General features: G+C 38.4%; 1 protein-coding gene and 1 pseudogene across 4 annotated transcripts in view; one reads left to right on the top strand and one right to left on the bottom strand.

Annotated features, from left to right (window-relative positions):
- Positions 1-20,774, top strand: part of ERBIN (erbb2 interacting protein) — a 108,464-nt gene that overhangs the window by 71,430 nt on the left and 16,260 nt on the right. For all 3 annotated transcript variants that reach the window (XM_080933695.1, XM_080933693.1, XM_080933694.1), the window contains exons 15-19: positions 2,351-2,472; positions 2,909-3,082; positions 4,117-4,293; positions 6,155-6,269; positions 7,773-7,956. In XM_080933695.1, coding sequence (XP_080789821.1) covers positions 2,351-2,472; positions 2,909-3,082; positions 4,117-4,293; positions 6,155-6,269; positions 7,773-7,956 — 772 coding nt within the window. The remainder of the gene's footprint in view (positions 1-2,350; positions 2,473-2,908; positions 3,083-4,116; positions 4,294-6,154; positions 6,270-7,772; positions 7,957-20,774) is intronic.
- Positions 13,452-20,628, bottom strand: LOC308433614 (eukaryotic translation initiation factor 4 gamma 2-like; annotated as a pseudogene). The gene is made up of 2 exons: positions 20,547-20,628; positions 13,452-16,019 (listed from the first exon to the last, which is right to left on the bottom strand). The product of its transcript is annotated as a eukaryotic translation initiation factor 4 gamma 2-like (transcript).

Genomic DNA, 20,774 nt, shown 5'->3' with positions numbered 1-20,774 from the left:
AAATAATAAGATATGTAACTAACCAGAAAGTATTGATAATGAGAATAATGGTCAGAGTTACTAGATGCAACTCAGAATCTAAGTGTATCTTGTATAAAATGCTTTAACTCTTGAGCATTTTGAGGCTGCCTGGTGATTGCAGTTGCTACCCAAGGGCTGTCATCATGGCTCAGTAAGTGAACAAAAATATTTGCCACACAAGAATGGTAATCAGAGTTTCATTCTCAGAATCCATATAAAGGTGGAGAGAAGTGACCTACAAAGTTTTCTTCTCATAAACATGCACTCAGCACACACACACACACACACACACACACACACATGTATTAGTGTGTATTCTAATTACTACCAAACCTTATATGAATCCTACAAATAGACTATTGAAAACTTCCTGGCTCTAGTTACCTCTTTTTTATCTTCTGGGCCAGGGTTTTCTGTAGGCCTAGTTGACCTCTAACTCACTGTGTATGCGAGGATGAGCTTGAACAACTGATGCCACACCTTGGACTTCCATTGCTGTGATGGCAGTCACAGTGCCACTCTGCATTTAGTGCAGCAATTGAACTCAGGAAGGCACTGAACCAACTGAAATACATCACTCACCTTTCTAATGATATCACAAAGGACTACCAAAAAGAACCATAGTCCACATTTGTTTGAACAGAAATAGTCCATTAAGTACATATAAGCAATTCACAGAGTAGTTAGAACAAAAATCTTGAACTTAGTCATGAAAACAAAAACATATATATAATTTCAACACTCAGAAAAAAATCAAAGCAGAGGATTGCACCTTAGAGAGGGAGCACGAGCCACAATGTGAGACTCTGTGTGGAAAACTAGTGCTTTGTGCTGGAGAGATGGCTAAGCCTGACCCTCTTCTGGAGGTCCTGAGTTCAATATCCAGTAACTACATGGTGGCTTACAACCATTTGTAATGGCTTCTGATGCCCTCTTCTGGCCTGCAGGCATAGATGCAGACAGAGCACTCATACATACAATATAAATAAACAAATCTTTAAAAACAGAAAAAACTAAAAACCAAAACAAACAAGCAAAACAAACCAGCAACTAGCACACAGTGGCCTGGGGTTGTAATTAGGTATAGAGTGTTTGCCTAGCATTCAGGAAGACCTGTGTTCAATTCTCAACACTTGGAAGTAAAGGTGGGAGGATCAGAAAATCAAGGTTATCCTTAGCTACTAAGGGAACTGGATGACCTATCTTTAAAACAACACACATAACAAGAAATAAAACCACACACACACAATGGCAATCCTGTTGTTCCTTTTTGTTCAGTGGTGTTTTTAGTTTGGATATGGTAATTTACAAAGGAAAAGAAAACCCAAACAAGAATCTGATATAAATCATGTTTGCACACATACATTTTCCATGTTTGTATGTTTAGGGAACTTAAGAGTTTATGTGTATGAGGGTGTGTGTGTGTGTGTGTGTGTGTGTGTGTGTACACTGCATGTTGAAGCATTTGCTCTCACTTTCCCACTCTATAATTTATTTGTGTTAAGAGTCATCAGTTTTTAATATTTTGTATTGTATAACTTTCATAAAGTGATATATAGTAGTTGAATGAATTTTTAAGCCATTTTAGAAAACCCGTAGAAGTCTTTGAAGTTTAACTTTATATCTTGATTAGATAGAGAATGATTGAGTTTACATTAAAGTTTCCTTACATTTTTATGTGTAATATGTATTTTGTGTAATTAGTATAATTTATATTGTATATAATTGCCACCAAACTAATTCATTTTGTAAAAAAATAGCTCACTCTGCCATTGAGCCCTTTTATCCCTCCATCATGTTGAGATAGCAATGCTAAAGAGAATTCTAAAATAGAATAAATTAATACTAAATTGAGTTCTAAAATTGGAAGATCTGATAGCCTTGTTGTCTTAAAATTTTTAGGGTCCTACACAAATCCTTCTAGGAACAAAAAACCAAATCAGCTTCTAAGAAATAAAAGTTACACTGGTCATGGGGAAGAAATCTTAAAAGCCAAAGCCTGTTTTTTACCTGGAATTTGTTGCTGTTGTCCTGGACCAGTTTTAACTGCCATTGACTTGTTTCCGTTTCTTTGTTTCTGGGTTTTGTTTTGTTTTTTTTTCTAAGAGAATTTCTCTGTGTAGCCCTGGCTGTCCTAGAACTTGAAATGTAGACCAGGCTGGCCCCAAACTCACAGACATTCATCCGCCTGCCTGGGCCTTCTGTGTGCTGGACCCAAAGCTGTGCGTTATCACCTCCCCTTAGACTTGTTTTTATAATGAAGATCATGAGTAATAGTTTTTTTGTGATTATTGCAGAATATAGTAGCTTTTCTTTTACTTTCCTCTAGTTATGTTCATATCAGATAATGAAAGTTTTAATCCTGCATTATGGGAAGAACAGAGAAAACAGCGGGCTCAAGTGGCATTTGAATGTGATGAAGACAAAGATGAAAGAGAGGCACCCCCCAGGGTGAGTCTGTTAGCCTTTATTTCAGGTGTGCTGATTAAAGTTGGTACTATATACCTATATTATACTATTTGTGATTACAAAGAAGTATTGGATTCATTTCTTACCCTAAAAGCATTTACTAATGCAAATTATTTCATCTAAAAAGATTTAAGATCAATATAAATCTACCATTATAAGGTATATTTCAGGGAGAGATAGAGCTCACTAGTGGAGCTCTTGTCTGTCCTGTAAAGGCCCAGGGTTTGATCTCTAGCACTGGGAGAAAGAAAGAGAAAAATAAAACAGCCTAATTTGAAGTATATATAAATAAATATAAGAGAAAAACAGAATTTTGTAAAAACCCATTATCTGCCTTCACAGTTCAGATGGATTATACATTAAGTTCTGAGATTGATATTACAAATACTAATACTTCATGTTTCTCTTATTTCTCTAGGAGGGAAACTTAAAGAGATATCCAACACCCTACCCAGATGAGCTTAAGAATATGGTCAAGACTGTTCAAACCATTGTACATAGATTAAAAGATGAAGAGACTAATGACGAGTCTGGGAGAGATTTGAAACAACATGAAGATCAGCAAGTTGTAAATAAGGATAAGGGTGTGAAGGTTAGAAAACTCAATTCCCAGTAATGGTGTTTGCAGTTACCTGAAGTTTTTGTGAGATAAAGAATTGATACAATGGTCTTAATTATATACTACTTAATTTATGGTTTTGTTTTCAGTTGCCTAAATCATGAACTTTTAAAATTTCCCATTGTTCATCATATAAAATAATATCAAGATAGCTGTTGACAAAATCATTGACTTCTGGGCAGTGGTGGCACATGCCTCTAATCCCAGCACTTGATAGGCAGAGGCAGGGGATCTCTGAATTTGAGGCCTGCCTGATCTACAGAGCAGGTTCCAGAACAGTCAGGACTACACAGAGAAACCCTGTCTCAAAAAAACCAAACCAAACAAAAATACTCCGAGGCTTTGAACTATACTGTTTTCTGAGTGATAGCACATGTCTTTAATCCTAGCACTCAGGAGGCAGAGGCAGGAGGATCTCTGAGTTTGACACCAGTCTAGTCTACAGATTGAGTTCCAGGGCTGCCAAGACTACATACACAGTGAAACCTTGTCTTGAAAAAAGAATCTGGACAAATAATAAGATATGATATTCTACACATATTTTTTCACGTGTTTTAATGACAGTGATCTGCTTTATTCCAGTTTTTCTTAATCTATATTATAGACATTTGATACTTCTCTTGAATGTTTCAAAAGCAATCACAAATTTCTTAAGTGGTGCATTTTTTCAGTGAACTTTTCTCAGTGCTCCCCACTGCCACACAAAACTTCGGTCCTGCCATTAGAATTGCTGTACGTTCCACAGCATGCAGAATGGTTCATTCACCCTCTGTCCTTCATGAGTGTGCCAAACTCACTGCCTCACTTGACACCAGCCTTCCGGTATTCTTGTGGGAAAGTAACTTTTGCTTTAATATAATCATGTCTCTGTCTGTGAGTCTAATCTACATGTTCATAGTTTTCTTAATATTAATTCAGAATTAGAAGTTGATACATCACTTATTTTTTGTAATATTTAATACAAAAATAAACATAAAACTTACACAAGATCTCTATCTTTTATGTAGACTTCCGAAAGTACTACAACAAAAAGCAAACTTGATGAAAGAGAAAAGTATATGAATTCTGTACAAAAAATGAGTGAGTCTGAAGCTGAGACCAATGCTGGAAATTTACCAGTAACTGCAAATATGAAATTGTCGGGAAACATGAAGCATCTTGTTAACCATGATGATGTTTTTGAGGTATGTCTTCATTCTGACACAATTATGAGAGTTCTGTATGTAGAAATTCATTACTGTACACAACAGAAGCCTGATCCTATCACTGCAGAAGATACTAATGAATATTTATATTGAGGTATCCTTGAGGAATTTCAGACTGCTAAAATGTCACTCATCACTTGAAATTTATCTTATTTTACTCTGTGAGTAAATGGCTTGTAGGTAAATTAGATTATGATGTGTTATATAAAGTAAATAATTACAGTTCCCTTTCTATCTTGATTTTTTGCAGTAATGGGAATCAAGTTCAGTCTATTGTACATAATAGGCTCATGTTCTGTCTTCTGCATCTTCAGTCCTTGGCTCTTATTTCTGTAACATCAAAATGAAAATGGAAGATGTAGATCAGTGGCACTGCCCCTGTTTGCAGAAGGCCCTAGATTCTATCCCTAGCACTGTGAAAAGAGCAGGGGAGGGCAATAGAGAGTGTCTAAAGGCAGGAGCCTTTTCTAGAGAGAGATAGCTCAAGTTTACTGACTGAAAGAATACAACTCAGTGGTGTGAGCCATTCACAAAGCTGTAGACCCAGCACTGCAGGTACTTGCAGAATGCTTTTATAGCCACAAAAAGAAAAAGAAAATTCATACTTTTTATTCTACTCAACTCTAAGCAACTAACATGTGCTTTCCCATTATAGATTTGCCTATTACTTGTATAAGTGGTTGGTTCTTTTATTGTTTCCTTCACTTGGCATATCCTCTTGAAGTTCATACTGTGGTATCTCTCAGTGCTGCATTTTATTTCTATGGCATCTGAGTGTATTCTGTTGAAAGGATGTCTGAGGTGTGAGACTGCTAAACATAGACAGAACTCTCAATTCAGATCTCTGCAGCTCAGATGGTCTGGAGCTCGTATAACCCGGGTGTTCTTCTTGTCTTAGCCTCTTGCATGCTAGTTGTACAGGTGTGAGCTATTATGCCTAGCTGGAACTCCATGGGGGCGATGGTTCTCTCTTAACTCCAGTTCTAGAGGCTCCACACCCTCTTCTAACCTCCATGGATATTACGCACACGGTACACAATCATACATTAAGGCAAAACGTTCATACACAAAAAATTTTAAAAATACATCTATAAAGATAGGAGTAGAGATTGCAAACTATTTTATTAAAATAGTATTTTTGTACATCAAGAAATAGAGCTACCGTGTGGGTGCTAGAAAAAAAAATTTTTGTCCTCTACAAGACAATACATGCTCTTAATTGCTAAGTGATCTCTCCACTATTCACATTTTTATTATGGCACCTGCAGGCCACGTGATACGAAAATTTCTACTAACAGTTGATGATTAACAAGTCATTTTCTTTGCTGACACTACTCAGTAGTAGGTAATCTGGAACAACTGTAGAATGTTACAGGAAGTAAAAATGGAAAAATAACAATTCTGTTTTCAAAATAGGTAAATTTTTTTTAGTTCACATTAATAGTAGCCCATAGTTATGAGACTACTCAACAATTAGGAAAAGACTCTGTTGAGGGACTCCATAAATTGAATTTTTCAAAAACAGGATTGTGCTCTGTTCATTTTTCTTTGCCAGTAATATCACCCTCTGGTACATAACAACTAATATACTTGGTAAGGCTTAGCTACAAAAATGATCCGTGAGAAGTTCTAATATGTTGTTCCACTACCACTGTAGGGTTATTGCTGCACTTGAAAAAGTTGAGTCATGCAGTTTTGTCAGCTATTATCATTAAAAAGCACTTTTCTGCATGGTCTTAACAGTTGCTTTGTTTACCCTGTGATATTTTTATGATATATATATTTATTTAAAGAGTCCAAAGTTTGATTCTTGTATTTATCCCTTTTGTCTTTAAACTAGGAATCTGAAGAACTTTCTTCTGATGAAGAAATGAAAATGGCAGAGATGCGACCTCCATTAATTGAAACCTCGATTAATCAGCCCAAAGTTGTAGCACTTAGTAATAATAAAAAAGGTTAGTAATAATAAAAAAGGTTAATGTTAAGAATGGGGAGCATTAAGGCTAGAAATTACCTGAGTAAGATGTATTAATTTTGTGCAAGTAAATTTTATTGAATGTCACATTACTTATATATTCCAGAATGGTAGATATTAAGCTCTTTTCCCCAACTTTTGCCAACCAATTTTCATGTAATATATATTAGATTCTTAAGAAATAAGTTGTAAAGAACATCTATTTTATCCCATAACTCTTGCAACTAGTGCCTGATTAGCTTTGTACCGTCTCCACCAAATGCTCGTCCAGATTGTTGCATTCACAAAGCGCATGACACTACCAAGGTGGCACATGGTTAGCTTGGGTTTATAATGATACCTCGAAACCATTGGATACTGTATTTAGCAGTTGCTTAGGTACTAGGCAGTTGTTACTTACTTAGCTCCTGAACAGTTGGTTGTCACGATAACCCCATTAAAAAGTACTTCAAAGGCTATCTAATGGTATTTTTTTATAAATCAAGAAACCAAGACTCAAGTACCTTTTGATTGGGATTGCTAAACCATTTGAGCCCTGTTTCTAAAAACAATAAACATATCTTTAATCCATATGTGGGTATGTCTGGGTACATTAGATCCTTGAGTTACCTAGAATTGAGTTCTTTATAAAGAGCCTTTATTATGACTTTTGGTTTTTAAGATTTATTTATTTTACTTATTTGAGTACACTGCAGCTGTCTTCAGACACACCAGAAGAGGGCATCAGATCCCATTACAGATGGTTGTGAGCCACCACGTGGTTGCTGGGATTTGAACTCAGGACCTCTGGAAGAGCAGTCAGTGCTCTTAACCACTGAGCCATCTCTCCAACCCTTTTATTATGACTTTTAAAATTCCTTTCAAACTTCTGCTTTAGTGGATATAAAGTTTCCTTTTCATTATCTAAACAGCCACCTCACACATTGAGAGATTACCACTCACCACTCTAACTTCCGCTCCAGGGGATATGATACCTTTGGCCTCTGGTCACTTTTAATGAAATGCACACACACACACAGACATACATATAAAAGTACAACTTTACATTTGAAGTAATCCTTAAAAATTTGATTTTGTTTATTCATTACGTTGCTCAATTTTTTATTAGGATAGGCTGAAAAAAATTTCACATTTATATGAAATAATTTCTTGTCTAGTTGAACTATAGGGGGTTGTAAACATGTATTTTTATTTTGAGTTCCTAAAATTAAAGGACATTCATTCACCAAAATGAATAGGTAGCATTTGAAAGCTGCAGTAAGCTAAGTCAAATTTTGGGTAACCTTTACTTTATTACATTTAAAAATACTATTACGACTTTTAAATTCTTGAATTATTGTATATTTTAGGTTTAATTTTCAGAGATACCTATGATTATCTTACCTACTTAATTTATCACTTCCGTTATACAATCAGTGCAAAAGCTTTCCATAAATTCTTAGTGAATTTATCATTGCTCTTAAATACCTTTTTCTTGTTTCAGATGATGCCAAGGATACAGACTCTTTATCAGATGAAGTCACCCACAATAGTAATCAGAATAACAGCAACTGTTCTTCTCCATCTCGGATGTCTGATTCAGTGTCTCTTAATACTAACAGCAGTCAAGACACCTCACTCTGTTCTCCAGTGAAACAAACTCCTCTCGATAGTAACTCCAAAATCAGGTTTGTGAACATTTGAACAAGTGCATTTACCTATACAACAAATAGAAATAATAATACAAATAAGAAAAAAAGAGGGCTTAAACATAAATGGTTTCATAAGTATATAAGTGGCTTATGCAGTAAATTTCTTCACTCCATTTTAAAAGTAATTGAGTAGAGATTGTAGTGTTTCTGCTTAGATGGAAAGGTGTCCTGGGACTCCACACAGCTCAGAGGTGTAGCAGTGACCCAATGGAATGATATCCTGAGACATAGGGGCCCAGGATCCACAAAGGTCTGAGAGGAAGCCTCCTCAACAGAGGCATTGCAGCTCCCAGGGAGGGTGTCCTTGGGATGCCCAGCAGCTGAGTTGATCTCAGGAGCCTCAGCCCTGCTCCATTTCTTTGCTTCTTCCCTTCTTTTCTTAATTGCTTCCTGGCTTCTTCTGATGAGAGAGTCACACCGGGCAGCAATCTCATAAAAGAGATTCATTGGGAGGTTCCAGGGTGTAGGAATTCAGCGTTGGCTGCCTCTGTTTCCAGGACTCAACAGCAAGGAATTGAACAAAGGGCAGGGCTTGTAGAGGGGCAGAGCTTTTCAGGGCAAATTTCCAGGGGAGGATTTTAAGCCCTGACTTGGGGCTCAGGGATTGGCAAGGTTTTGTGGGAAACTCAGGGATTGGTGGGTTATCCTACTCTGGAATGGTGGGGGGTGGGGGTTGTGGGAAGCTTGGGGATTGGTGGCTTTATTTTCCCAACACCTTTCCATGAATCAGGCCTGTGGATTGGGATCAGAAGACTGCAGTCAGTCACCTTTGGCTAAGGTGCCATTGTTGAACTGCTTGGGGAGGCTGGAGAGGAGGTGGACACTTCCTGTGGTGGTACCTCATGCCAGCAGCAATATGAGGAAGTGTCACTGTTTTGACCGAAGTCACCATTTTGACAGCTCCTGTGGTAGTATTTTACAGTGGAGGTGGCCACAGGCTGGGGAAGAGAAGGAACGGCCATAGCTTTGACAGCTCTAATAGTAACAATGGCTCAGGGTCTACAGTGATTATAAAGTTGTCTTAAAACCATTCACAATAGATTCTTAATCTTTAGGTGAAATGAACAAACATATAAATATTTTAGGTGTCAAAACATATAGACAGCTGACTTGAGGAAGTTGAGATTAAGAGTTGTTTTATCCTTAGAAACCATGTTAATTATCTCTCATTGCAGTGATAGCACACCATGACCAGAAACAACTTCTGGAAGGAATACAGCTGTTCTGACTTAGGATTCTAGAGGGATGGTGCATAATGGTGAGGGAGACATGGCAGCAGGGAGCTGAGAGCCCACACCTCTGTAGCTTTGCTTTGTTTTTTCTTTTAGCTAGTTTGTGTGGATTCTTCTCCTGTCTCTTAACAATATCTTCTCTGGCTCAGCTCAGCTTCTCCTGAACCATCACCATCTATCTTCTCTAACCCTGCTCTCTGACACTGCTCTTCTGCCACCTGGAACCACATCCAAATACTCTCTCAGCCTCTTCTGCCTTTTTAAAAATACCCTTTTCTATTCCCAGAATTCCAGCACTGAAGGGCATACGGTCCTTTAAATGGATAGGCACACAAAGTAAATCATACTTTACACCTCCAGCCACATTCAGACAACAGGGAGTGCAAACTGGAAGTGGGGTGAGGCTAAAATTCTCAAGCGCCCTCCTAGTGATGACTTTCTTCTTTAGTGCTCTGTCTTCTGTTCTCATTGAGTCATGGCCATATCATAATGTAAATGCTTTTAAATTACTATTAAAAGTACCCATGATCTTTAACAGTCTTAACACTATTCAAAAGTCAGAAGTCTCTTCTTAAACTCTTAATACAATTTACTTTAACTTTAACTCAATATAGTCTCTTAACTGTGACTTCCCAACCCATAAAACTTTTTTTAAAAAAAGATACTTTGAGAACATTATGGTATGGAATATACATTTCCATTCCAATAGGGAAGGATAAGGACATAGTGAGAAAATACTGAACCAAAACCCAGCAGAGCAAACTAAATTCTATAGCTCCCTGTCAGATGCTTAGGTGGTTCTGCCCATCTAGCTTTGAGGCCTGTTCCAAAAGGCCTCTCTCGGGCTGTAATCAGCTCTTAGCAGATGTCTCATGGCTCTGGTACCTCACAGTTTGGGTTTTCTGCTGCAAACCCAGGCTTTGCTTTTAATGTTTCACATACTTTCCTTTCACAGCATCTTCAGCCTTGCCAGACATTACCTATTCTTAGGGGCTCTCTGAAACTATAGGTTTCATGGTCATGACCATGACCACCTACCTCACTCTTCCAACTTTCCAACTGACCACATGGGATGGACCCTTGACGTCTCGCCCTACATTAGTAGCATCTATTATGTGTTTAGGCAGTTGCTTTCTAAGAACAGAAATCTTCTTAGGCTCTTTGCTGAGTGGGGTCTTGCCCTGAGGGCACTCTTTTCATTGTTCCAGTGCAAAGCAGAGCACACTGTCCTTAATGGTGATATCCCTAAAACAGTTACTTTTTCTCGAATGTTCATTGCTGTAATATTGTTTCCTAATATTCCTATACTCTCCAACTGTACATTTTTTGTTTCTTTTGTTCTACTTAATGTTTTTCATTAAAGACCAATAAAAAGAGTAACAAATAGTAACTCTGCCAGAGACTCAGCATTATACTGTCTTCAGATTTCGTGCACCAAAGAAATCAGTTCATTATTGTTTCTGTTTTTATACAGTCACCATATAGTCCTGGTTAGCCTGCAGCTTGCTATGTACAACCAGGCTGGCCTTGAACTTACAGAGATCCTTCTGCTTCAGCCTCCCATGCACAGCCACAGATGGCTATTTTTTAGTTTAGCATCCAGCAAGTTCTTAGGACAGAGAAGGCAGCCAAAGTCATTGCCAGCATATCAACAAATGCCATGTAGCATAGTTGCTAAGACAGTTTTCTTCCTTCTGAAACCTACTGATCAGGACCTCTGCCAGCCTCTTTACTCACAGTGCTGCTGCCTTCCAGCTTTCTACTAGTATGGCCTGGAAGCACTGTTTACATTTTTAGTGTACCCTTCAAATTCCTCCAAAAATGAACCTGGACAGATTCTTTGCAGCAGTGACTTCACTCTCTAGTGCCAGTTTCTGTCTTACCTTCTTTTTGTTGCTTGGTAATATACCATTACCAAATATGACTTTTATGGAAAGCTTATTTTGGCTTATGGTTGCAAGGGAAGAATTTTTATGGTGGAAGAGTTGTGGCAGCAGGCACTTGAAAGATCACATCTCCAATGACAGCTAGAAAGTAGTGAACAATTTGGAAATGAGGCAAGGTTAAAGACTTTTAAAACCAGCCTTTAGTAATCTTTCTCCAGCAAGATCCCCATGTCCTAAAAGTTCTGCCAAGATGGCACCATTGACTAGGGACCAAGTATTTCCACACATGAGCCTATGTGGAACATTTCTCATTCAGACCACCATAGAAATGTTGGGTCGTTCTCGGGTGATGCCATTAAAGAGTCATTCAGATAGTCTTGGATGACGCTATATATTTGGCCTCAGTTTTGAAGGAAATATCTTTTGAGAGAAAACTATGCAAACTTAAATTCTTTTACTCTGGGTTTAGTAGTTTTAAAGTAATTTTATTATTAAGCTTCAAAGATACTTGGTCACCAGAATAAGGTCAAAACAAGGCCATGCCATGTTTTGTGAATTTCATGAAGTCATTGTTTCTAATGGCGGAGTAGTACTCTATTGTGTAAATGTACCATAATTTCTGTATCCATTCCTCTGTTAAAGGACATCTGGCTTCTTTCCAGCTTCTGGTAATTATAAATGAGGCTGCTATGAACATGGTGGAGCATGTGTCATTGTTATATGTTCGGGTATATGCCCAGGAGTGGTATAACTGGGACTTCAGGTAGTACTATGTCCAGTTTTCTGAGGAATGGCCAGACTGATTTCCAGAGTGGTTGTACCAGGGTTACAACCCCACCAACAGTGGAGGAGTGCTCCTCTTTCTCCAAATCCTTGCCAGCATCTGCTGTCATCCGAGTTTTTGATCTTAGCCATTCTGACTGTGTGAGGGAGAATCTCAGGGCTGCTTTGATTTGCAGTACCCTGATGACTAGGGATGTTGATCATTTTCTTAGGTGCTTCTCAGTTTTTGATATTCCTCAGTTGAGAATTCTTTGTTTGGCTCTGTACCCCATTTTTTTAGATAGGATTGTTTAATTCTCTGGAGTCTAACTTCTTGAGTTCTTTGTATATATTGGATATTAGACCTCTATCATATGTGGGATGGGTAAAGATCTTTTCCAGATCTGTTCGCTGCTGTTTTGTCTTCTTGACAGTGTCCTTAGCCTTACACAAACTTTGCAATTTCATGAGGTCCCATTTGTCAATTCTTGATCTTAGAGCATAAGCCATTGTCATTCTGTTCAGAAATTTTTCCTCTGTGCCTATGTGTTCTAAGCTCTTCCCCACTTTTTGTTCTATTAGTTTCAGTCTCCCTGGTTTTATGTGGAGTTCTTTGATCTACTTGGACTTGAGCTTTGTACCAGGAGATAGGAAAGGATCGATTTGCATTCTTCCGTATGCTGTCTGCCAGTTGAGCCAGCACCATTTGTTGAAGAGACTGTCCTTTTTCCATTGAATGTTTTTAGCTCACTTGTCAAAGATCAAGTGACTATAGGTGTGTGGGTTTATTTCTGAGTCTTCAATTCTGTTCTGTTAATCTACCTGCCTGTCTTCATACCAATACCATGCAGTTTTTTTTTTTTAAGTATCACAACATTTATTGATAGATACAAGTATATAAAATCAGGGCGTGAACATGACTTGACAAACTAAGTAGACTTAATTTCAGTTCAAATTCTCACCATTTGTTTCACACCCACAAAAACCACTTCAAGGGCATTAATGATCTCTCAAACTGATCAGTTTTGTGCAAGTCAACTATGTCTCTTTTACAAAGACTTGTGCGCTTGCCCAGGCTCAGGGATATTAAAATCCAGTACATAAAGCCCGTTACTAGAGGTAGAAATACAGGAAATATACCATTATGGCAACAACCATCAGTCACAGTTAAGAGTTTTTCTGTAACAACCAAGTGGATAATCAAATATCGCAACAACTCAAGTGTTACTGAGCCAAGTGCATCTCCACAGTATTCAGTGTTGCTGTTCAGTTTCCTAACTTAAAACAGCCCATGGTGACTGGCAGTAAAGAAGGTCCTTGCAATAGACTGTCCCTGCTTGAGAACTTAGGATGTAATTATTGCATGCTGCCAATGTTCTATCTAAACATTAGGGATACTCCTAAAGTGTTTGATGGTAGACTATGATTAAGACATCACACTACAAAAACCTTATGCAGAGGAAACCTTACTGATGTGCTCCTGCTTTAAATATTGTGAAAAACGTGACAGCAGAATGAATCTTTGCAGGTCAAATGCAGTTACATCGCAGCAACAGTGTGCTTTGCACAACGTGAGGCTGTGGCTGGTTCTTTAGTCAGCTTCTTCCTCTGATTCTTCTTCTTCGGCAGTTTCTAGCCAGGTTAGCTACTGATTCACCTGGAACAAAGCCTTGTCTTTTCCTGGAAACTCTTGAGTTATGTTTTCCTTCCTAGCTAAGAAAGTTTCTTCTTCAATAATTTCCATGTCATAGAAATGAACATAAAATTGAAGTAACGTGCCTTTGGGAAGCTGCTGTTGCAACAGTGCACCTGCAAAGCATACAGGGCACTGACCTGTAGATCCACATGATCATGAAGGAATTTCTGCATCATTGGCTTAAAAGAGAGCAGCAGCTGTTTTTCCTGCTCTAACTGTACTTTGGAAGGAGCAGAGGAAGAATCCGTTTCATTGCTGGGTGGGCTAACTTCACTATAAATGTACTGTAAGAAGCTGCTCATTAAGATGTTCACAAATCCTTTATCTACATGAAGTTTGGGAGAGATGTTATCTTTAATCCATTGATATATAGTTTGAGGTGATGGATCCAGCTTAATTTGCTTCAATAGTTCCTTCTCCAATTTAAGGAGAATAAGAAACTTAGTCCCTTTCCTTCCAAAATCTCCAACATTTGATCCTTATTCTGATCAATTTCTGGCAGCATTTTCTGCATACTGACCTTGCTTTGTTGAAAAAAATTCATTTAACCATTCTTGGTCTTGTAATTTGCTAATTGTTGAAGACAAAGTAAGAAGAGAGGGAAGTGGGTACTACTCTCCAGTGGTTGAGCTATTTCTGAAATGTTCACCAACTCTGAAGTTACAGCACGAGCTGCAAACTGTGCCGAGTAAGATTTCACCAAGGGGCTGTCAACCTCCAGTTTGGGGCACTGCTCCAATACATTCAGGAAAGCCTGCATGAAGTTGTCGCTTGTGGCTATCCCTTCCTGTTTGAGTAAACTGGTCAAAGAGCTTGGTTTTTCTTTATCTTCATCACTTCTATCAAGTGACAAGATGATCACTTTGCTTAACATCTCAGGAAGAAAGTGTGGGGCTCTTATTTCTCTCACACCACTGACAGCATCGTTGGCATTTCCCCTGTTCTGATATTCAGTCACAACGGCTTTGGTCATTTTAACTAGTTCTTCCTTTGATGATGGTGACTTTTTGCTAGTCTTGGCGGGCCTTTCCTGGATAAATGGTGGATTAGTTTTGAGACCAAGTTGAGGTGTCTGTCCCAGAGGTGGCGTTTGAGTGAGTGGTGGCTGTGCACAGGGAGGAATCATAATTATCTGGGGCTGAAGCTGTGGCACTTGATTTTTATTCATTAGAAATCACTAAGCAGGCCTCAAGCTAATCTGACTTTTCATAAACTTGTTCCCCCATCTCTCCAAACTGCGATTGCATAGGAGGCTTGATATGTCCCCCATCACCATGGAAGAGCTGATTTGATCGATGACATCCCACTGTGGGTGAAAATCTATCCTGGATAACTCCTGGACCAGTACCAATTCCACTACCTGGCATTTGTCCAAACATATCAGCGAGTATGTCCCTATCCATTTTCATCATTGGTGGCATGAACGGTCCCTCCAGGAAGAAGCCATTCCTCCCTTGAGCCATAGGATCAGGAATAAACACTCCTAGATCTTAAACTGCATCTTGACAGATTTGATTGGTCGTCTTTGGTCCATTGTCAAGAAAAGCCTTGCAAGGAACCTAATGGTGCTCTCGAAACTCTACAGTATCCTGCAGTAGAAAATGAATCCTGGCTGGCAATTCCTTACTTAACATTAAGAAACACATTCTGTCAAAGTACTGATCCATTAAGGTCTTGACTCATTTATGGTCTAATCGAGTCCCACTGCCCTCATTATCTGACAGAGGCACTCCAAATCCTCTCCCAGATCTTTGAGTTGGACTTTCTTCTTCTTCTTCTCCAAAAGTGTTTTGATGCACTTATGAAGGATAGATTCATGAATAAGATCAATCTTGCCAAGTTCTCCAATGAATTTGATGCTCCCCAACATCTTGATCTTAGCAATGGCTCCTTGTTCCTCCTCCTCAGGGAGGAGGGAATTTTCATGCTTATCAGAGACATCAACATTTCTGGTTTTCAAATTCATCTTGCAATTTGGAAACCAAGAGGCGTCTGAATGTTGTGCTTTGCTTCTGTCCTGGTTGACCCTATGCTGCTGGCCCATCAAAGTTTGGTGCGTCTTCTGCCAATCGCAGACGTAGCTGAGCATACAGCGAGCTATACTTTGACTCTTTTAGGGCTTTGTCCACAATCAGCAGTATGACCCCTTTAAGGATGAGTTTAGACTCTACACCCATATTGAGGAGCTCAAGGTATAGCTTGTCAAACTTCTCAGGAGTATGCCTCTAACTTTCCTGAAGACTGCATCATGTCATTCTTTTTCATTTGTGGAGTTGTTTGCTGCGGAGTTGTCATCTTGTCTAGTGCTTCATGCAGGAATCCATTTCTGAGCGTTTTGCCCTGGGGATTTTCCCAGGAACTCGCTGTTGCCAGCAGTCTTGGGATAGTGCTGAAGTGCACCCCTACTTCCTCCTCTGCCTGAAGAAGCACCCCCTTCTGCAATCGCACTCTCCACGTTGGTGGCTTGTCAACGAAGACTCTTCAGAAATAAACGCCGCACAACACGGAAATAACCTACCATGCAGTTTTTATCACAATTGCATTGTAATATAGCTTGAGATCAGAGATGTTGATTTCCCTGGAAATTTTTATTGTTGAGAATAGATTTTGCTATCCTAGGATTTTTTGTTATTCCAGATGAATTTGCAAATTGCTCTTTCCAACTCTATGAAGAACTGAGTTGGAAATTTGATGGGGATTGCATTGAATCTGTAGATTGCTTTTGGTAAGATGGCCAGATATACAGTTTTGATCCTTCCAGTCCATGAGCATGAGAGATCTTGCCATCTTCTGAGATCTTCAATTTCCTTCTTCAGAGATTTGAAGTTCTTGTCATACAGATCTTTCAGTTGCTTACTTAGGGTCACACCAAGGTATTTTATAGTATTTGTGACTATTGTAAAGGGTATCTTTTCCCTAATTTCTTTCTCAGCATGTTTGTCCTTTGAGTAGAGGAAGGCTACTGATTTGTTTGAGTTAATTTTATATCCAGCCATTTTGCTAAAGTTGTTTATCAGCGATAAAAATTCTCTGTTGGAATTTTTAGGGTCACTTAAGTGTACTATGATATCATCTGCAAATAGTAATATTTTGACTTCCTTTCTGATTTGTATCCCTTTGACTTCTTTTTGTTGTCTGATTGCTCTGGCCAGGTTTGATGTTGGCTACCGGTTTTCTGTATATTGCTTTTACTATGTTTAGGTATGGGCCTTGGATTTCTGACCTTTCCAAAACTTTTTAACATGAAGGGGTGTTGAATTTTGTCAAATGCTTTCTCAGCACCTACTGAGATGATTATGTGATTTTTTTTTTCCTTTGACTTTGTTTACATGGTGGATTATGTTGATGGATTTCCTTATATTGCACCATTCCTGCATCCCTAGGATGAAGCCTACTTGATCATGGTGAATGATTGTTTTGATGTGTTCTTGGATTTGGTTTGCAAGAATTTTAGTGAATGTTTTTGCATCAATGTTCATGAGGGAAATCTAAAGTTTTTTTTTCTTTGTAGGGTCTTTGTGTGGTTTAGGAATGAGCGTAATTGTGGCTTCAAAGAATCAGTTGGGTAGTATTACCTGTATTTCTTTTTTTGTGGAATAGTTTGTAGAGTATTGGTATTAGGTCTTCTATGAAGGTCTGATAGAATTCTGCACTGAACTCATTTGTTCCTGGGATTTTTTTTTGTTTGGGAGGCTTTTGATGACTGCTTCTATTTCTTTAGGTGTTATGGGACTGTTTAGATGGCTTATCTGATCCTGATTTAACTTTGGTATTCGGTATCCTTCTAGAAATTTGTCCATTTCCTCTAGATTTTCCAGTTTTGTTGAGTATAGGCTTTTGTAGTAGGATCTGATGATTTCTTGAATTTCCTCAGTTTCTGTTGTTATGTCTCTCATTTCTGATTTTGTTAATTTGGATACTCTGTCTCTGTGCCCTCTAGTTAGTCTGGCTAAGGATTTATCGATCTTGTTGATTTTTTCTCAAAGAACCACCTCCTGGTTTTCTCCATTCTTTGTATAGTTTTTGTATGATTGTTTGTTTGTTTTTTCTTTGTTGATTTCTGCTCTGAGTTTGATTATTTCCTCTGTCTACTCTTGGGTGTATCTGCTTCTTTTGTTGTAGAGCATTCAGGTATGCTGTCAAGCTTCTATTGTATGCTCTCTCCAGTTTCTTTTTGGAGGCACTCAGAGCCACAGGTTTTCCTCTTAGCACTGCTTTAATTGCAACTTATAAGTTTGGGTATATTGTGCTTTCATTTTCATTAAATTCTAAAAAATCCTTGATTTCTTTCTATATTTCTTCCTTGACCATGTTAACATTGAGCAGAGCATTGTTCAGCTTCCATGTGTATGTGGGCTTTTTGTTGTTTTGTTGTTATTAAGGACCAGCCTTAGTCCATGGTGATCTGATAGAATGCATGGATGTATTTCAATCTTCTTATATCTGTTAAGGCTTGTTTTGTGACCGACTATATGGTCAGTTTTGGAGAAGGTTCTGTGAGGTGCTGAGAAGAAAGTATATTCTTTTGTTTTCGGATGAAATGTTCTATAGATGTCTTTTAATTCCAATTGGTTCATAACCTCTGTTAGTTTCGCTGTGTCTCTGTTCAGTTTCCCCTTCCATGATCTGTACATTGGTGAGGGTGGGGTGTTGAAGTCTCCCACTATCATTGTGTGTGTTGCAATGTATGTTTTGAGCTTTAGTAAGGTTTCTTTTATGAATGTGAGTGCCCTTGGATTTGGAGAATAGGTGTTTAAGATTGAGAGCTCATCTTGATAGATTTTTTCTGTGATGAGCAAAAAGTGTCCTTCCTTATCTTTTTCTTTTTTCTTTAGAACTTTTTGTTGAAAATCTATCTTACTTGATATTAGAATGGCTACTCTAGCTTGTTTCTTGGGACCATTTGCTTGGAAGGGGTTTTTTGGGATTTTTTTTTTTTTTTTTTTTTTTTTGCAACCTTTTACTCTGAGGTAGTTTCTGTCTTTTTCTTAGAGATGAATTTCCTATATGCAGCAAAATGCTGGATCCCGTGTACGTATCCATTCTGATAGTCTATGTCTTTTTGTTGGGGAATTGAGTCCATTGATGTTAAGAGAAATAATGGAATAGTGATTGTAGTTTCCTGTTATTTTTGTTGTTAGAGGTAGACTTATGTTTGTGAGCTTTTCTTCTTTAGTTTTTTTTGCGTGATTATTTTTTTGCTTTTCTTTGGGTGTAGTTCCCCTCCTTGTGTTGGATTTTTTTCATCTGATATCCTTTGTAGTGCTGGATTTGTGGACAGATATTGTGTAAATTTTTTCCATGGAATATCATGGTTTCTCCATCTATGGTAATTGAGAGTTTTGCTGGATATAGTAACCTGGGCTGGCATTTGTGTTCTCTTAGGGTCTGTATGATGTCTGTCTAGGATCTTCTACCTTTCATAGTCTCTGTTAAGAACTCTGGTGTGATTCTGATTGGTCTGCCTTTATATGTTACTTGTCCTTTTTACCTTACTGCTTTTAGGATTCTTTCTTTGTTTTGAACATTTGGTGTTTTGACTATTATGTATCGGGAGGTGTTTCTTTTCTGGTCCACTCTATTTGGAGTTCTGTAGGCTTCTTGTATGTTCATGATCATGTCATTCTTAAGGGTAGGGAAGTTTTCTTCTCTGATTGTGTTGAAGATATTTACCGTGCCTTTTAGTTGGTATTCTTCGCCCTCTTCTACACTTATTATTCTTTGGTTTGGTCTTCTCATTGGGTCCTGGATATCATGGATGTTTTAGTTTAGGAGATTTTTGGTTTTTGCATTTTCTCTGCCTGTTCTGTCGATGTCTTCTATGTTGTCTTCTGCCCCTGAGATCCTCTCTTCCATTTTGTGTAGTCTGTTGGTGATGCTAGCATCTATGTCTCCTGATTTTGTTTTTAGGTTTTCTATCTTCAGGCTTGTCTCGCTTTGTGATTTCTTTATTGTTTCTGTTTCCATTTTCAATTCTTTCACCTGTTTGGTTGTGCTTTTCTGTAGTTCATTGAATGATTTTTGTGTTTCCTCTTTAAGGGCTTTTATTTGTTTACGTGTGTTCTACTAATTCTCCTGTAATTGTTTAAGGGAGTTATTCATACGCTTCTTGAAGATCTCCATCATCATGAAGTATGATTTTTAAGTCTACATCTTGTTTTTCTGGTGTATTGGGAAATCTGCTACTTCCTTTGATGGGAGAACTTGGTTCTGATATTGCCAGGTTTCTTGGTTTCCATTGCATAGGTTCTTGCACTTTCCTCTTGACATCTTGTTATCTGTGATCTAGTTGTCTCTGATTGGAGCTTGTCTCTCCTGTGGGTCTGAGGGTCCAAAGACTCAGGAAGGAGATTGCTCCTTGGTGTTTGGCTCTTTGTGGTCAGGCAATGAGTTCTGTTGGCAGTGACTCAGTTCCATCTCTGTGGGCTCAGGTGGTAGAGCACTTTGTGAGGCTGTTCTGGGAGCTCAGCTGTCTGCAGGCAGGTCTTGTTTTCTGTTGACAGTCACTTGGCCCTCTCTCTGGGCCAGAAAAGACCCCGTCCCAGAGTACACCACGATATCTGCCCTCCAAGAGTTCCAGGAGTTCCCTCCCCAGATATCCGGTGGGTGTGGGGATATCCCCAGATATCCGGTGGCAGCCTTCTTATGGGCTCGGGTGGGAGAGTACTTGTGAGGCTGATCTGGGTTCTCAGCTGTCTGCATGCCAACTTACTTATTTATATATTTGTGAGTAAAAAAACACTTGTTAAGAATTATGGTTAGTATAGCTAATGTAAAGCTTCAGAATTAGTTGAAAATGGCCCTGTGCCATTTACTTAATTACTAAAGTTACTGTCTGACTCTCAGTTTTAGCGTGTTTGTGGAAAGACACAGAAGATTGCGTCCTCCTTCTGTTTTCAGCTCAGTCCTAGTGACCTGCTCTGTGATAGGTTATATTGAATGTGCTGATGAAGATTGATCTTGATGTTATTGGTGACTTTTACCTTTTACTTGTTCTTCTAACAATATAAATCTCTACTTGATAAAAATTTTTATTAACTTTAACTGATCTAAAAACACAAAATTTGTACATGTCAATGTTGTTTTGACACTTGTGTGTAGTCCTAACTAAAGGTCTTCTTCCAGAGCTCCAGCACTTCTACAAGACTGTTAGCTCCATGACTAATAGTCACTAATGACAACAAAACTTGTTGGATTTTGTTTTTTGTTTTGTTTTTC

The sequence above is a fragment of the Micromys minutus genome (genome assembly GCF_963924665.1).
Source record: "Micromys minutus genome assembly, chromosome: 20".
Classification (NCBI taxonomy): domain Eukaryota; kingdom Metazoa; phylum Chordata; class Mammalia; order Rodentia; family Muridae; genus Micromys; species Micromys minutus.
This window is presented reverse-complemented; position numbering and strand designations above follow the sequence as displayed.